At 40.4% G+C, this 18,427-nt stretch overlaps 1 protein-coding gene across 1 annotated transcript in view; it reads left to right on the forward strand.

The window, feature by feature from the left end:
* The window catches only part of TMED10 (transmembrane p24 trafficking protein 10), a 33,619-nt gene extending 15,202 nt beyond the window's left edge, over positions 1–18,417 (forward strand). The window contains exons 2-5 of the mRNA XM_004426370.3: positions 2,179–2,290; positions 6,762–6,835; positions 14,468–14,594; positions 15,247–18,417. Of these exons, the coding sequence (XP_004426427.1) occupies positions 2,179–2,290; positions 6,762–6,835; positions 14,468–14,594; positions 15,247–15,368 (435 nt within the window). The 3' untranslated portion in view covers positions 15,369–18,417. The remainder of the gene's footprint in view (positions 1–2,178; positions 2,291–6,761; positions 6,836–14,467; positions 14,595–15,246) is intronic.
* The last annotated feature ends 10 nt before the right edge of the window (positions 18,418–18,427 follow it).

Consider the following 18,427-nt stretch of genomic DNA (forward strand, 5'->3'; position numbering starts at 1 on the left):
TATACTGGTCTGTTAGACTCACTTATGTTGCTCGCTTGATCCTTCTGGGCATTTACATTTTGGTCTTGTCCTGTGGGCTCCCCCTCTTTAAAATCCCTCAAATCTGTCCCCATCTCTCTGTACCCAAAACCCTCATCATTTCTAACCTGGAGTACTGGAATAGAGTTCTGAACATCTTCTTATCTCTAGTACTGTTCCTTTTGAGTCTGTCTTGACAGTATTATCAGATTCATCTTTCTAAATTGCAAATTGAATCACGTTACTCTCGTTTCAAATTCTTCATTGCCTTTCCACTTTGTACTCAGTGAAGTTTAAACTCCTTAGCCTGGTGTTGCAGTTCTACATGATCTGGCCAGTACCTCTCCAACCACTTAACCTCTCTGTGCCTCAGTTTCCTCCTATGGAACCTGGGGGAAATAATAGTTCTTACCTGTAGGGTTATAGTGAAGATTAAATTAAAATGCATATAAAGCCCCTGGCACAGTATTTGACACTTAGTAAGTGTTGAATAAATATTACCTATTAATATTATGATGATACCATGTTTTTGTTTTTGTTTCTGGATCCCAGGCCTTCATATTTGCTATCTCCTCTACTCTGAATGTCTTTACTTCTATTCTTCTCTTGATTGCAACTCATCCTTTAGAATTCAGCTCAGGTGTCACCTCCTCCACAATATATTCCCTGACCCTCCGTAATCCCGTGGCACCTGTGCATACCTCTAGTAGTGTGCTTTTCACGTTGCGGTGAAGTCATCTCGTTTCTCATTCCTCTCCTCATTTAGACTCTTAAGCCCTTTGAAGACAGGAACTGTCTTACACATCCTAATGACTAGTGTGAATCTAGTCATCTTAAATGCGTGACAAATTAATGAAGGATCAACATCATTCATGGCAGAAGATACTTGATTATTATTACTGCTGTTATTTTTCGGGAATTTAGAAGATGTGCCATAAAACCTTTTTTATTAACCCATCGATTCAAATTTGTCTAGCAGTGGTAACTATTCTTCAGTTATCATGTTTTTTTCCCACAAATGAAATAACTTCCTTTCTGACCATAAGTGATACATGCCTTTGTAGAAAATTGAAAGAAAACAAAAAAATATAAAGAAGAAATTTCACTACTCGGAAATAACTAGTGTTATTAAAGTACTTGAAATATATAAGCTTATCTGTGTGCTACCCAGTTTTCATATTTAAAATCTCACCTGTAAATGAATCTTGTTTTACAAACAGCATTAGAACATCCAGTTTAATGTAATGAAGCCAATACTTTGTTTTCCACATTGCAAGCAGCTTCCTGTCTTAGGTAATAAAATTGTCTTCTGCTAAGACAGCCATGTGCTCTAGAAAAGAAGCCTGAGATCCAGTCTGTCATATTACCACGTCATTCCCTTGCTTTATTTGTGACCATTCTCTTAACCAATATATGCCACTTCGTTTCTGCTTACAGGCCATTCTCTAGGAATGGAGCAGTGTAAGTTTGGAGAACTAAAGCTAACAACCTAGAAAAAAGGAATTAATCATTTATGGAAGCCAAGAATGTCTTTTTTGGGAGAAACTTGTTGTTTATGCCCCATATCTCTCCTACTCCATGTGGCCATTGGCATAATTATCATAAAATTTGCGGGAATAGATCTCCCAGATTTTCCTCCCTGTGCATGCCTTCTTTTCCTTTTCTCCTTGTATCTGGTGTCCCATTTCTGCTCTCCAGCCCCTACTTCCACCCTATCAAGATTTGTTTTACAGAGGAAATGTGTTCCTATGTATCTTTCTCCTTTTTATAGTACATTCTTTTGGTAACTGTCCACTTCCATTTTTGTGACATGTCTCTTTCTAGGGAATAATACAGGTCTGCATTCTGTAAAGTGACCTTTTTCTAATAAACCCAATTTATATCAACTATATTAACTTTTTGGTGTGGTAAGACATTCTATAGTGGCAACAGATTCTATCGTGCCGTTTGGGTAGGCTGCTTGAATGAATGAAACTTGCTGTATTTGGGTTTCATCTTCTAATCCAATTCCTGTCTTTGGGAATGGTTGGAACATAGTCATCATAATGAGTAATATCAACTGTCTTTTATAGACAGTGGTTTTTTCCATTTCTCCAGTTTCTGTAAGTTCTCTTCCCAAGTATTATTTGCTGCCTGTTCTTACTTACTTTTTTGTTTTAGATCACAGATTCTGCTGGTCATATTCTGTACTCCAAGGAGGATGCAACCAAGGGGAAATTTGCCTTTACCACTGAAGACTATGACATGTTCGAAGTGTGTTTTGAGAGCAAGGGTAAGTAATCAGAATGTTTTCCCTGAATTAAGTGTCTTATCTCAAGTTAGATAGAGCATGAACTTTCTCTCTTGGGCCGGCAGGAAGAGGAAATGAAAACTGCATTTGTTGGGGTGCACATACATATAAGTGGAAGTTGGCTAATCAGTAGAGTTCTTCATGTGCAGGAGTAGGCATTTCTTTTTTTTTTTTTTTTTTTTGGTGTGGAAGATTAGCCCTGAGCTAACATCTGTTGCCAGCCTCCTCTTTTTGCTGAGGAAGATTGGTCCTAACCTCTGTGCCTATCTTCCTCTACTTTATATGTGGGACGCCTGCCACAGCATGGCTTGATAAGTGGTGCGTAGGTCCACACCCAGGATCCAAACCTGCAAATCCCGGGCCACCAAAGTGGAGCGCGCAAACTTAACCACTACGCCACTGGGCCAGCCCCTCGGAGTAGGCATTTCTTGAATGCTGTGATTTACTTGGCTTAAATGATAGAGTTGAATTTGCTGTAGAGGCTAGAAAATAGTGCAGTTATATATGCTAGTGACACATTTTCTCGGGGATTAGAAGTAGCGTTTGTCTGGCAAACAGTACGTTGCAAAGTCAGAGGCAGCTTTGGTCTCCAGAGCATTTGCTATGTCCTAGTGCTAATATCTTGCTATGGATTTTTCTGTGCATCTCAGGGCCAAGATCCCGTAGTAACTTTTAGGCTGATTACCTAATGGTTTCTGTGCTCAGTGGTGGGTGAAAAGCAGATTCCCTTTCACTCCCTGCTCTTTAGCTTCAAGAACACTAGACTCTAAAAGCTATATGAATTTATCCTTGTTATGTTAGTTGAGACCCAAAACATAAAAACATAACTTAAACTGGCTTGAAGAGAAAGGCCATTTGACTCTCTGAACCAGGAAGTCTACAATGTGGTGCTAACCTCAGGCACGGCTGCATCTTGGGGTTTTAACAGTATCATTGGAATTTTACCTTTTAGTGCTTCCTTTCCTTGCCTCCATTTGACTTTATTCTCAGGCTTTTTCCATATGGTAGCAAAAGGACTCCTGGCAATTGTACATTTATAGAATATTCTGAACATATGATCCTAGAAGAAGGGCAAGTACTTTTGCCAACAGTGCCAGTAGATTCCCAGGAATAGTAGATCAGTAGAGGATCAGCTGCTTTTGAAGTTCACCAGGAATTGACTCCTTTGATCTAAAGTGGGTCAATTTAGCCTAAAAGCTAAGGGAGTTCGCCTGAAGTAAGCGGAATAATAGATTAAGAATAGAAAATTAAAGGACTTTAATAGTGATTTCATGACTGATATCCTTCTCCGTGCCCCCACCCTTGCCAGTACTAGGATGTCTCCACAATATTCTAGACATTTCCACATTGTTGTGCCACTCTTATCTCAAAACCAAGGTGTCTAAAACTGTGTTCATGAGCTCCTCCTTCAAACTAGTTCCCCTCTCTGTTAACCACTGTCCTTCCAGTTACTTGGGCTCACATGTTTGAAATTATTTTTGTCTTTTCCAGTCTGTCATCAAGTTATGCTGATACTTCTTTCAAAATATCTCTTGTATCTGTCACCACCAAATCTGAACTCTAATCTTTTAAATCGAGTTATGTCATTAGCCTTCTAACTGATATCCCTGCTTTTAATATATCCAAATACTGCTACCAGATTTATCTCCTAAAACACATCTTTCATCATGTTAATCTTTTTTCAAAAATTTTCCTTTCTCTGTATTGGCAGTAATGTTCCTGTTCTATAGAATGAAGCCCAGAATCAGAATTTTCAAGCTGGAAGGGACTTGAGGCACGGTGGCATCTAATAGTCTTTATACTCTCGCTCTAGCCTTATATTCCACTCATTGGGCCCCAGCCAGTCTGGTTTGCTCTGCCCTCTAAACATGTCACATTTATTCATTTGCTGGAATACTCTCTTCCCATATAAACATGAGTTTACCTTTAGTTCTTTTAGAGTACTTCCCTCAACCATTCTAGCCTGCTCAATTTCTTAATCGATTGATTCATTCAGCAGATATTTATTAAGTGCCTTTATATGCCAAGCACTGTTCTGTGTGTTGGGGATATAGCAGTGAATAAAACAGAAGTCTCTGCTCTCATGGAGCTTACATTTTCATTGGAGCAAACAGACAGTAAACAAATAAATATAAGTCAGGTGGTAATGAGGGCTCTGGAGAAAAAGCAAACACCTTGAGAGGCTGAGCCTGTCTCAGAAACAGCAAGGGAGTTAATGGGGCTTCCTCTAAATAGTATATCACTTAATGATTAGATTGTTTATTTAGGCATTCGAATATATTTATGTCACACGCTCACAGCCTTGTGTTATTTAAATATCTCAGGAATATGTCTTACATTCCCAATTTTAAACTCTTTGCAGGTAGAGATTATCTTTTATTCTGAATTTCTTATAGGTTATTGAGGTCCATGTAGATGCCTAGGAACTAATTTAAAAATGTATGTGTATAAACACACACACACACGTTATGTCAGCACTCAGTTTCTAGTTTCATTTGTGTTCTCTTTATGAAATAGAGACCTGATACCTTGTAGTCTTTGGAGCACCTTTTAAAAGATTGTCTATTTGTCAGGCAAATGCAGAGAGAAATTACTGAAGAGTCTTTTTTCAAAGGAGATCCTTTAGGACCGTGATATCAGCTGAGGGGATAGGCTGGCTGTTCTGTGCAAGAGACTGTATGGTCAGGACTCAGACCAGCCAGAGAGGTCTGTGGTTTTGTGGTTTCACTTGTGTTTGAATAATGCTAATACTGTGCTATGGCAAACAGAGAGCTAGTGGGGAGAGTCTGTCAGAAAGAGAATATCTTGCCATTTGGACTGAGTGGGGCTGTGAGCTGCTTGGTTTCGTGACTTGTTAAATGTGGAAGGAGAAGCAAAAATTTGCATAGCGTGTCTTATGGGCAATGCTATGATCAGAATTATGTGTTGGATTTAGGAGCAGACCTCTCTGGATGCTATTTTTATTTTTTTTATTTTTTGGAGACTTATTGGTCTGTTGCTCAAAAAGCATCTGTAACTTGTCTTAGTTTCTTAAGTCTACCTATTCTGTCTTATTTCTCTTACTTTCAAATTGATCTTTCTAGTCTATCCAAAAAACTTTACTGTTTTTTAACATGCCATACTCATGTCAATATCTGAGCCTTTGTCCGTCCTTTGCTTTCTGCCTAGAATACTTTGTCCTGCCTTCAGGGGCACCTTCTTTAGTGAGTTCTGTCCACAACTAATCTCTTCTCTCCTCTCTAACCTTTGCTCCATAGCTGGGACTATCTGAACCATTTTTTTTCCTTAAAGTTTTATACTGCTTTGCGTATTCACTGTAGCTGTTACGTGTCTTTATGTCTTTCGTCCCCATTGAATTATTTGAAGGCAAAGATTGTAATCTCCAGCACAGTTCTAGCACCTGGTGAGTTCTCAATGCGTAGTTATTGAATTGACTTCAGTCCATTTCAGAAAACCCTCAGTGTTTCTTAGGCAGCAGAGAATACAGTACCATTCTCGGTGGCTTCTGGTCTTAGGAACCCCGATGCTTAAATAGCACTGTTCCCCAAAACTCCTAATTTCATGCAGGCAGTTTTTTATTTTATAAATAATCAGGTGAATTCCAGGGGATTGGGGCTGAGCAGTTTTCTGGGGCTCTTGAGTCTTTCCTTTTCTCCTACTTGATGATTTAAGATTAGGATTCCCTTTTGATCAAGCTGAATCAGATTACCTTTTCTAATGTGAACATTGCTCTGTTGGCCTTACTATCCCCAATAGATATTTCTCTTTCTAAGGTGCATCCCTGAGAATTGTACTCTTATTGTCAAGTTTTTTTCTTGTGCTGTTCTCTTTTAAGGACTTTGTGGGAATAGTCCTATAACATTTTATTTACGTATTGAAATGGCCTTACATTGACCAAAATGTTTGAATTAAAGTGGAACATTAGATGAATCCTGTGTTCTTTTCAACATTCATGTTTGTATTAAGTAAATCCAAGCTTAGCATATCCCCAATAATCCTTTTCTCAAAATTTGACAGGGTAACCTTTTCACATGTGGAAACGTACCTTTTCAGCCTAAGTTGGTGCCCACTACCTATTGATCTATATGCCTCTTGATTTTATACTGTTTTGACTTGGGAGTTTTATTTCCTAATCCAATAAGCCTCTGTGTTTTCTCTTCTCCTGTTCTATTCCTCTGTAGTACCAGATGCAGTGTCTTGTGTCCTGCCTGCTCAGAGATGTTTGCCAGCAGCATGTTCTTGTTGCTTTCCGGCACCCCACACAGATAGAGGCTTTGTCTGGAATGCTTGTGATTTTAGCCAGAGCCAGGAATTTTCTGCAGCCGAGTAGGGGGAGGTGTTGCGGCTGTTTCCCTCTATTGAGAGAGTAGAGGTTAGGGAGAGGGAGGGTGGGTGGGTGATTTCCCGGAATTTTAAATATTCCGCACAATGAATCCTTTGATTTATTTCTCAGGAACAGGGCGGATACCTGACCAGCTTGTGATCCTAGACATGAAGCATGGAGTGGAGGCGAAAAATTATGAGGAGGTATGTCCTGCTGTAAGAGCCAGAGGACGCAGTGGCGTGCTGTGTTATGAGGTTTCTGTGACCTAGTCAGGCCAACCAGCTGTGCTTTGCCCAGAGGCTCTGGTTTTCTCAGCAGTCACGTGACAACCAGCTACAGTCTTATTGATGCAAAAAGTTGTATTAACAGCTTGAACAATAATTCTGGCTGTGCTGTCAGCCACATGACTGAGCCAACTGTCCCATAGAAATGTGGGTGTGATAAAACACTCAAAGATATGCATTAGTGCTCTTGAGACAGAAACCAGATATATACATATTTATAATTTTTAAAAGCTGGAATTCAGGCCCCGTGGCTTAGCGGTTAAGTGCGCGCGCTCCGCTGCTGGCGGCCTGGGTTCGGATCCCGGGCGCGCACCGACGCACCGCTTCTCTGGCCATGCTGAGGCCGCGTCCCACATACAGCAACTAGAAGGATGTGCAGCTATGACATACAACTATCTACTGGGGCTTTGGGGGAAAAACATAAATAAATAAATAAAATTATTTAAAAAAAAAAAAACCTGAATTCCTTTCAGGAGGTGGTAAAACATATCTTTTAAAAAAAATAAATAAATAAAAATAAAAAAAATAAAAGCTGGAATTCACTTATATGTTAATGTCCAAGGTTAAGAAAAGTGATTTGTTTTTGATTCCTAAAGCTTTTATTCCCAGACTGACAGCTTTATATGTATATATCTAGGGCATGGGTGCAGTGCTGTTTAGACTTGGACACTTGTGCTGTCTTTGAGAGACACAGTAGTCAAAAGTAGCTTTCAGTTAAAATTTAATTTCAAACTTTTAAGGAAGAAAGCAAGATGGAAGAAAAAACTGCAAGAGACTAGGGATAGTGATAAGGAATAGGAATTTTTGCTGACAGGAACTACTATAGAGAAAAAAAACTGACATTTGGGTGCTGGGGAGGTGGAGGTGTGCATAGAATAAGGGGAAGAAGGAGAGACTTTGGGGGCAGCACAAAATGGTTCTTCAAATGAAGAGCACCTTTGAAAAACCACAAGAACTATTTAAGACTAGAGGATTGATCTTTGCAGAAAGATAAGAGTGTTTTTACCCAGATCATTACAGCAGTACCTGAGGGTGTGAAGAAGAGGTAGGGTACAGGAAATGTAAATGGCTTTTGAAGAATGTAAACTAGATAAACAAAGGAAATTTGTTTCAAGTGATTCAAGGGAATTTTCTAGGAATGATGGGACAGGAGAAGTTGGTCTGTCTTGGTTCGGGACTTGGAAGGGAAATATCCTAAAATGGAAGAAGATTGGGAGTGACTGGCTAATTCTGCAGCAGGAAGTAGTAGTACAACAGTTGCAGCTCTTCAGGTCTTTCCTCTTTTTCCTAGTTCAAGTGTTCGGTTGAGCAAAACTAGATTATTTGTAACAGGCAATAAACAGGAGCAAGTGAGGTAGTAGTGAATGGAAGACATTCCTGGTAGAGACTTTGATTTGCTTCTGTCTCCAGGCTAGTTTAATTACAAGAAATAAAGCAAGAGAGCCTCTTTATTTGATGGACTTAAGAGTAAATTGGAAAATCCTTTTAAACTTTCATGATTCAGAAGAATTGAATTATATTTAAATAAGATAAGGTATGTTAAAGTGCTGTTGTAAGGTATAAAACACTAAGAACAATGTTGTTGTTGTTGTTATGAGGTGGAAGAATCAGTAAGATGATTTTCAGTTTTTGATTACTGCTGCTGTATCATCAGCCTAAGTCCATTCTCTAAGCAAGCATTCATTGAATTCCTACTTTGTGGAATTTTACCAGTAGTAACTTTTTTTCCCTAATATGATGGCTATATTAAGTGGTATGTATTAAATAGCAGAGCACTTGATTAGCCATGAGACATAGCTTGTTCTCCTCAAACAGATGGTATTGTGAGTTGACGTGTAGAATGATGTGGACATCACTGTTGTATAACATTTTAGAACCCCTATACCTCCTGGAATTTCCATCATCCTTGGACTTTGTTAACATCGGGAAAGAGCCTTTATCTTTCCTGACCTTTTGCATAACCCAAGAGGGGAATCCCTAGCAGAAAGGAAACCACAGCGCTTCCTTTGCCTACTTCCTGCTTCGGAAGTCAGGCACGTCCTAAGCTTTTCTTTACGCACATGGTTACAACACAGCACTAAATTCTGTTTCTTAACCAAGAAACTCCTCCCACTACTTTCTTTGGTGACCTACCCCCGTTCCCCCCCCAAAAAAGCAGACCAAATTGAGACAGAGGAGGAGAAGTGGTTATGACACAGGCCAAAGACCAGCCCTTTTCTCAGCCTATGGCTAGGCTCCCTTGAACTCTGCTTAGAAATAGCTGCTAGTTGTCTCTGGGCTAATGCCTGTGACAAGAACATGGGTAATGGAAGCACTTGTTCCTGGGTTAATTACCAGAGAGCACTGAGCATATGTAGAGGTTTTGAGGCATTTAATTTCAGGCCTTTGAGGTAATGGAGAGCCTTTGTCTCCAGAGGATTTTGGCTCTTTGGCATCAGTATTTAGATTCAGGAAGGTGGCACATTTGTTTAATTTTCTTCACATCCAACATATCTCTCCCTCACATTTGTGGACTTTGTAATTCTGAAATCCCGGGGGGTCCTGTAAAATTCAGTAGTAATCAGTATCTTAATAGCTGGGCAGAGTACCACACTACCTACTAAATTGTTGTGGAGGATTTAATTAGTTAATGCATGTGGACTTGCTATGTAAACACAATACAAATGTAAGATGATATTATTTGGAAGACAGAATGGTTGCCATATGGTAAAGAAGCAGAGAGTCTTGTAGTTTGAATTCTTTAAAGAGAAAGAATGCTGGGGCCGCGCTGGGGCGTAGCGGTTAAGTGTGCACGCTCCACTGCCAGTGGCCCAGGTTCGGATCCCAGGCGCGCACCAACGCACTGCTTGTCAGGCCATGCTGTGGTGGTGTCCCATATAAAGTAGAGGAAGATGGGCACGCATGTTATCTCAGGGCCAGTCTTCCTCAGCAAAAAGAGGAGCATTGGCATGGATGTTAGCTCAGGGCTGATCTTCCTCACACATATAAAAAAACACACACACACACACACACACAAGAGAAAGAATGCTTGTGTCCTCAGAAATAAAGCACCTTTGATTCCCTCTGTTATATTTTAAGGACCTCTCATCACTATCTTTTGCCTGTCAGAGGGGGGCATCTTTGTAGAATCAGTATGTGAGTTGAACCATTTCTTTTTAGTTTGTGGTCTGTGAACTAGAGCAGCTGTTGGCAGGGACTTGCTGTCTCATGTTGCAGTTGTGAGAATGAAGGCATTTACTGACCCACAGAGAAGGAGCTATCTGACACATCCTCTAACTCGTGGGCTGTGTATGTCCCGTCTTGCTGTGGATGTCAGCATTCTCAACACAACTAAAAATCCTCTTTTGCCTAGAGGTTCTATTAGTCTGTCATTTGCTATCAACAGATACACCGAAAACACAGTTGCCCTAGTTGGAGCAACAGCTAAAGACTTTGCAAAAGTTTTATTTCTCCAAATGCCCTCAGGAAGGAGGAACTCTGGTTCTATGTACTAGTGCAAAATCCCTTTCTTGACATAAGTTAAATGAAATAACATGGGTGAGGCACCTGACACATAGTTGGTCAGTTCAGTAGATTTTGGCTCCCTTCTACCCTCTTTGGAAACTGCCAAATGGCTATGACAGAGTAAATGGGATGTTGCTAAATTTCATTTAGCTCTAAGATTGGCGGTATTATCTGGACTTATTTTGGCACATTGTTGAACTTTTGGGCCTCTGTGAAGAGGCTTGTGATTCACATACCCCGCCCGCCCCCATACAAGTAGTCTTGTCCTTGGGTGTAGATCTGTCTTCTTTATCTTGATTGTGTTAGACTAGATGGTCTCCACTTCTGTTGCTGTGCTTCTAAAATTTGCAGGGGCTGTGGTGAGGGGCGTGGAGATAACAAAGTAATTGGACTGAATTTGGCTTACCACAAGAAGCTTCTTTCTTGAGTCTCAGTGTTCCACCAGGAAAAGAATCTAGCAATTCTGCAGAGGCTGGTTTCACATGTCTTCTAAGAAGCAGTTTTTCAGAGTTAACACCTTTCCTTGGTACAGTTACATAAAACTCTGAACTCTTTAGATTCAAATCATCATTAGAGGAGTGGAAGATTTGGATATAATTTTTTTTTTTTTTTAAAGATTTTATTTATTTTTTCCCCCCAAAGCCCCAGTGGATAGTTGTATGTCGTAGCTGCACATCCTTCTAGTTGCTGTATGTGGGACTCGGCCTCAGGATGAACGGAGAAGCGGTGCCTCGATGCGCACCCGGGATCCGAACCCGGGCCACCAGCATCGCAGCGCGCGTGCTTAACCACCAAGCCACGGGGCTGACCCTGGATATAGTTTAAGAAGAGTAATTTTGCAGTTGTTTTGGAGGTGTTGTAAATATGCAGGGAAAGGCTTTTATAACTTTTAGCTTTTCCAAACAGCACCTACTCTACAGGTGAGAGTGATAGATACTGTGGTAGAGAGGACTTGCTCCTAGGCAGTGGGCCTCATGGAAATGAATTCTGAGTGAAAGTAGATGCACAGTGCTCTTAGAACATTACAGGAAGCACTTGCTTCAGGGAACCAGCAGCACTTATCTGCTATGAGAAAGTTGGCTCCATTGAAGAAGGCATAGAACAGGCATGACAGGTCAGCTATGTGTTTGCCATGTGTCAGGTATGTGGGGCTATACAAAGTATACATCATTTTAATTTTCTGGAGTTCAAGGGCCGAATTAGTGTGGGGGAGAGGATGAAAATTAAAACAATGTATGATTGAGTATTAATTGTGTGGCACAGTCTAAGTTAGGGCTTTACGGAAGAGGGAGTCGTTGTGGACAGGAGTGGTTAAAGGAGGCTTCATGGTTAAGGCCTGAAAGATAGGATTTATACACGCTGAATGTGTATGTTTTCGGAAGTCAGGGAATCAGTTTTGCTTGCCTTTTACAGCAGAGCTTTGCGGTTTTGATGCTAAAAAATGCTTTGGTGACCCTGGATAGGGAGTCAAGAGACCATGGTTCTGCTAGTCTTGGTCTTCCACCCAAAGGACTGAGTATCTTTATGGAATCTTCAGTTTCCTCATTTGTAAAATAAAACGAAGTCTGTAGTTCTTATCTTTGATTATTTAACAGCTAAATGCAGCCTGTAAGGGGAATGCTGCCCCCTAGTGGAGATCCTATGGTACACATTGTCAAATAGGCTTTGCTTTTTTATCAAGTTGTTTGCAACACACACATCCTTCCAGCCATGGAAGAGAGTAGACCAGAATATGGCCTGCTTTCATGAAACCTGTATAATTTCACATTCTTACAGACATTTTGAACATCAGATGTTTAGAAGAGCAGAACAACAGTCAGCGGAGGTTTTGTTGGAGGTTTTCTTGTCAGCTTTTTGTACTATGATATATAGTCTGGATATTTACTGAATGCTTAGTCCTGGCAAGTGAAGTGGGTCTTCCTGAGAATACTTATGATAATTTGTTTTAAAATTTTATTCTATTAGTCTGTAAAAATTAGAATAATAGAAGTATGAAACCTAGGAAATTTGACTAATAAATTGGACAGCTTACCCAGATCCTTGTGGCCTACTATAGCTGGTTCACTTCACCTTTGATTCAGAAAAGACTTAGGTGTCATCATCTGGTTTTCGTCATCACATTTTTAATACCTACAGAATAAAATACAAACTCACATTTGGATGCCAATCCCAGCTCTACCAAGCTCGAAGAACTTGGACAAGTTATTTAACACTCTAAGCCTAATTTCCTCATCTGAAAAATTTAGGGATAATAATATTCACCTTACATGGGGTTATGAGGATTAAGTGAGATTACAAGATATAAAATACATATCACATTCTGAGGATATAGTAATAGGTCTAATTCTTTATACTACCTTCTTCTTCCTCTTCCTCAGTTCAGCTCCAGCATTTTTTTTTTCTTTTTTTTTTGTGAGGAATATCAGCTCTTAGCTAACATCTGATGCCAATCCTCCTCTTTTTTTGCTGAGGAAGATTGGCCCTGGGCTAACATCCGTGCCCATCTTCCTCCACTTTATATGGGATACCACCACAGCATGGCTTGACAAGCGGTGTGTCGGTACGCGCCCGGGATCCGAACCTGTGAACCCCAGGCCACTGAAGCGGAGCACATGCACCCAACCACTGCACCACCAGGCTGGCCCCAGCTCCAGCCTAACTTTTGAGGCTTATATTTGCTAGTAACCACCACCCTCCCCCAAACACGTGTGTTGACACATTAGTGCGGGCACGCACATGCACATCAGTCTGCTTATGACTAGACTACTTATGGTCTCCTAAATATGGCCTGTACTTTCTTCCCTCCATTTTTTGATTTGCAGGTTCCTCTCAGCCTTGAATGTCTTTCCCCCTCATCTCTTTCAAAATCCTGCACAACCTGTGAGACCCAACTCACCCACTTCCCATTAAGCTTATAACTTCCAACTATAATCAATCTCATGCTACTTCTTTCAGCCCCTCTTTCTGTTTCACTTTTAATGTGTACCTTTGTTGTAGAAGTTTATACATAATGCATTGTATTATGGTTATAGCTTTATGTGAGCCTCTCCACCAGACTGTGAGCTTCTTAAGAGAAGAGATCATAATTTATCTTAGTGCTTTGCACATAGTGAGCACTCAAAAAAGCATTGTTGTTAGAGACTTAAAATGTTTTTAAAAACCACTTATTCTAATAGAGTTGTTTATTTCTTAGACACGAGTGGAAAGCCAAAGTAAAGTGCTTTATTAAAGTCAGAAATCTTGGGAAAATAGTATATCTTACTTTACAGCCTATCATATTAAAGTATTTGTAAGGAGGTTTGTTTTTTTTTTTTTTTGTGAGGAAGATCAGCTCTGAGCTAACGTCTGATGCCAATCCTCCTCCTTTTCCTGAGGAAGATTGGCCCTGGGCCAACATCCGTGCCCATCTTCTTCTACTTTTTATATGTGGGACACCTGCCACAGCATGGCTTGATGAGCAGTGCGTAGGTCCGTGCCCGGGATCCGAACCTGTGGACCCCGGGCCACCAAAGCAGAGTGTGCAAACTTAACCACCACACCACCAGGCTGGCCCGCAATGTAAGGAGGTTTTAATCAAAATTAAAGTATTAAAGTCTGAGGGGGCCAGCCTGGTGGTATAGTGGTTAAGTTTACGTGCTCCACGTCAGTGGACCAGGTTTGCGAGTTCGGATCCTGAGCGTGGACTTACGCACTGATCATCAAGTCGTGCTGGAGGGCATCCCATATCAGAAGAACCAGAAGGACACACAACTAGGATATATAATTGTGTACTGGGGCTTTGGGGAGGAAAAAAGGAAAAAAAGAGGAAGATTGGCAACAGATGTTAGCTCAGGGCCAATCTTCCTCACCAAAAAAAGAAAAAGTCTGAGATGGAAATATATAAGCAGTTTGTAGGGAAGGGGAAAAGCCCAAATTTTAAAATATGTTGGAATAATGACAGAAGAGATTTTAATTTTGGTGAAACTTTTTAAGACTCCTCTTTTGTCTTTTGTTCTTGACCAGAGCAGTTTTTTCGGGAAGTGGGTTCATAATTCCTTTCTTTTTCAGATTGCAAAAGTTGAGAAGCTCAAACCTTTAGAGGTGGAGTTACGACGCCTAGAAGACCTTTCAGAGTCCATCGTGAATGATTTTGCCTACATGAAGAAGCGAGAGGAAGAGATGCGGGATACCAATGGTGAGAGGAGGGCGGCTCTTGTTTCTCAATAAGTGAAGCACAAGGGAGACGGATTCCCAACTTTAAATTCTGATGTACCCTTTTCTCAGTTTTGCCAAGCGGGGGTTGTATGGAAAGATAATTGCTTGCTTCAGTGTTGTTGCTGCTACAGGTAAATGAGCCTTGTTAGATTTTCAAGGGAATAGCAATTTCTTCTGTGATATGCAGTTAGTTTATAGTGTATCAAATTGATAGTACTAATCTTTGTAATTTTTTTTGTGTGTGTGGGGAAGATCAGCCCTGAGCTAAGATCTGCCAATCCTCCTCTTTTTGCTGAGGAAGACTGGCCCTGGGCTAACATCCATGCCCAGCTTCCTCCACTTTATATGGGCCGCCTGCCACAGCATGGCCTGACAAGTGGTTCGTCGGTGCGCACCCAGGATCCGAACTGGCGAACCCCGGCTGCCGCAGCGGAGCATGCGCACTTAACCTCTTGCAACACCGGGCCGGCCCCAATCTTTGTGATTTTTGATGTTTATATATAGAATAATGAAAACTTGAGAAAAAACCATCTGAAATCAGAGTGAAGTTAATGAATTGCCTTTTCCCCCTGGCAGTTGTTTAGCCTGCTGAGCCTCACTTCATTACATTTACAACGCTTTTGTTTTTTTAGAGTCAACAAATACTCGGGTCCTGTACTTCAGCATCTTTTCAATGTTCTGCCTCATTGGACTAGCCACCTGGCAGGTTTTCTACCTGCGTCGCTTCTTCAAGGCAAAGAAGCTGATTGAGTAATAAGGCCTAGTCTCCTCCCACCTTGTATCTCAGCCAGCAGAACATCGCTGGGACATGCCTGGCCTAAAACATCCTACCAACAGCACCATCGAGGCCCGTTGGAGCTTTCTTGCCAGAACTGATGTCTTGGTGTGGGAGGACATGGGTTACCGCCTACACCCAACAAGTCAATGAGGGACTTCTTTTTAACTTGGTAGGATTTGGACTGGTTTTGCAACAACAGGACTATTATTAGAGTCACCTATGACAAAAAATAGGGGTTACCTAGATAGTGCCAGAGCCAGCATTTGTACTGGGTTTCCTCGTGTGATCTGTTTGAACCATATTTTCTTTTCTTCTCCCACTTGCTCACCAGCTTGGGCTTCCACTCTAGTTCCTTTATCAAGATTTGTATGACCATGTACAACTTGTTTCATTCTGATTGTCCTCTTTGGATTTCCATGTGGAAACATCCCTAACTTTCTCTTGACCCTTAGCTGAAATGTTTAGGTAGCTTCTGGTGATATCCTTTCATAATTTTATGTCTCTTAAAAGGGTGATGGATGTGACACCTCATCGAAGTGAGCTCTGAACTGTACATAACTCTTAAAGAAAATTTCATTTTAGAGAATTAAAATATTTGTGCTCAACTGCTTGAACTTTTTTCTTTTAGTGTAATTGTAAGTTCTATGCAATTTTATCGCTTGTGTAGATTTGTGAGACCACCACCGCAAGATACAGAACAGTTCCATCAAACGAATCCCTTGTGCTCCCCTTTTATAGCCACTCCACCTCCCTTCTCCCCTTTTATAGCCACGCCACCTCCCTTCTTTACCCTCAAGCCCCAACTTCTGGCAACCACTAATCTGTTCTCCATTTCTCCAATTTTGTCATTTCAAGAATGTTATATAAATGGAATCATATAGTATGTAACTTTTGAGATTGACTTTTTTCACTCAGCATAATTCACTTGAAATCCATCCAAATTGTTGGGTGTATCAACAGTTGGTTCCTTTTTCTTGCTCAGTAGTATTTCATGGTCTGGTTGTACCAGTTTGTTTAACCATTCACCCATTGAAGGACATTGGGGTTGTTTTCAGTTTTTGGCCGTTACTAATAAAGCTGTTGTTAACATTCATGTACAGGTTTTTATGTGAACATAAATTTTCATTTCTCTGCGATAAGTGCCCAATAGGGAAATTGCTGGGTTGTATGGTAAGCACATGTTTATTTTTGTAAGAAATCATCCTACTCTTTTTCCAGTGACTGCCATTTTACGTTCCCACCAGAAATGTATGGCCGATCCAGTTTCTCTGCATCCTCACCAGTATTTGCTATTATTATTATTTTTTATTTTAGTCATTCTGATAGGCGAGCATAATGGTACCTCATTATGGTTTTAATTTGCATTTTCCTAATGGCTACTGATGTTGAACATCTTTTCATGTGCTTATTTGCCATCTGTGTATCGTCCTCGGTGAAATATCTGTTCATGCCCTTTGCCCATTTTCTAATTAGATTGTCTGTTCTTTTTACTATTGAGTTTTGAGAGTTCTTGATATATCCTAAGTACAAGTCCTTTGTCAGATATGTGGTTGCTTGAATTTGTAACATAACTTCTATCAAGAAAAAAATAAGTAAAATTTACCAGGTCTTCTTACAGGGCTGGTCATTGACTTAATTCCTGTCCTTACGTGTTCCATCTAGAAAATTAAGACATACGAGGTATAAAAAAGAACACATCTGGGAAGATCATGAATAGAGTAAATACTTGAAAATACATGTTGTCAAAGCAAAGCCAAGAATCGCTATGGGAATATGAGGTGCCTAAAGGCCAATACTAATGTAAATAAGAGAAAGTGTAGATACAAATGACCATGTTTGTAAACAGTTTGAAAAATACTATCACTTGAAATTTTCCCCACTTCTCCCAGGAAAGTGGGTAGCAGTTTGTCCTTTCTGTAATCTCTTTTTTAGCCTTGCTGACTGTTACAGGGCTTGGCTAATCGCACTGGCAAGAATTACAGGATTTAAGGCCATGCAGCTTGCAGTTGGGCAGCATACTGGAGTTAACAGAGAACACTGCTGTGATGACCTGGATAAGGTACACAGGTGGAAGAGGGAGTGAGTTATGTTGTTATAATCTCAGGCTGTTCTGTTAATGTTCCAGCTACTGGGAACCCAGAAGCCTTTTTTTCCCCCTTCTTTTGACTCCCTGTATAATTCCTCTGGTGTGGCATTAAGAGTGGTTCTTTCATTAATTTATGCAACATTGCCATCTGCTGTTAAGAACTGGTAGGTACTGTTCTGAGAACCAAGCAGCTGAATCCTCGCCCTGAGGGCAGCAGATGTTGAGCAAGCCTATCTGTGGTACTACGTATTCTGACCGACAGAGGATGTACCCAGGTAGGGAAGAGAATAACCAAATTTGTGGGTTAAGGTCCATCCTTAAACTTTTAAAGGTGAAATTCTATTTTGTACCATTATCCTAACAAGATACACTTTCATATTTCTGAATGGTGCCTTTCCACTTTCTAGAAGCAATGAAAGCTACTCAGTTGGTTATAGTCTTTTGTTCTGACAAAATGTCAAGAAGATAGGACAGGAGAATATTTTATTTTGCTGATGTTTTTCTTCCCAAATGTGACTTTGTGAAACTGAAATTCTTTTTCATGTCCTTTCCTTTTACTCATGCCAAAACTACCAACTCGGACATTTGTGCTTTTGGTTTAAAGTTCATTGATATTACACCTTGATTTTATCTAAAAAGTAAAATGATTTGCATTTGGTAAAAGGCTAGTTAGTGCAAGAGCAAATCAGCTTTAAAAACAAGGATGTTACCTGCTTTCCTTCGTTTTTGAGCCTGTTATTCAACACGGTCTGTGTAACATAGGTGAGAATGATACAGTTTAAGTAAGCTTTGTTATACCATTGTCAGAAACCCCTGTCATAAGCCATTTTTCTGTTTGTGTAATGGAAAGAGGCACATGGATTTATATGGATTCACTTCTAAGTGTTGGATTGGGGATTTTTGTGTAAGTTTTCTCAAATAAAGGCTAGCAGAAACCGTTTTAGTTGTA

The sequence above is a fragment of the Ceratotherium simum genome, chromosome 24 (genome assembly GCF_057802395.1).
Source record: "Ceratotherium simum simum isolate JZ-2026a chromosome 24, ASM5780239v1, whole genome shotgun sequence".
Taxonomy (NCBI): Eukaryota; Metazoa; Chordata; class Mammalia; order Perissodactyla; family Rhinocerotidae; genus Ceratotherium; species Ceratotherium simum.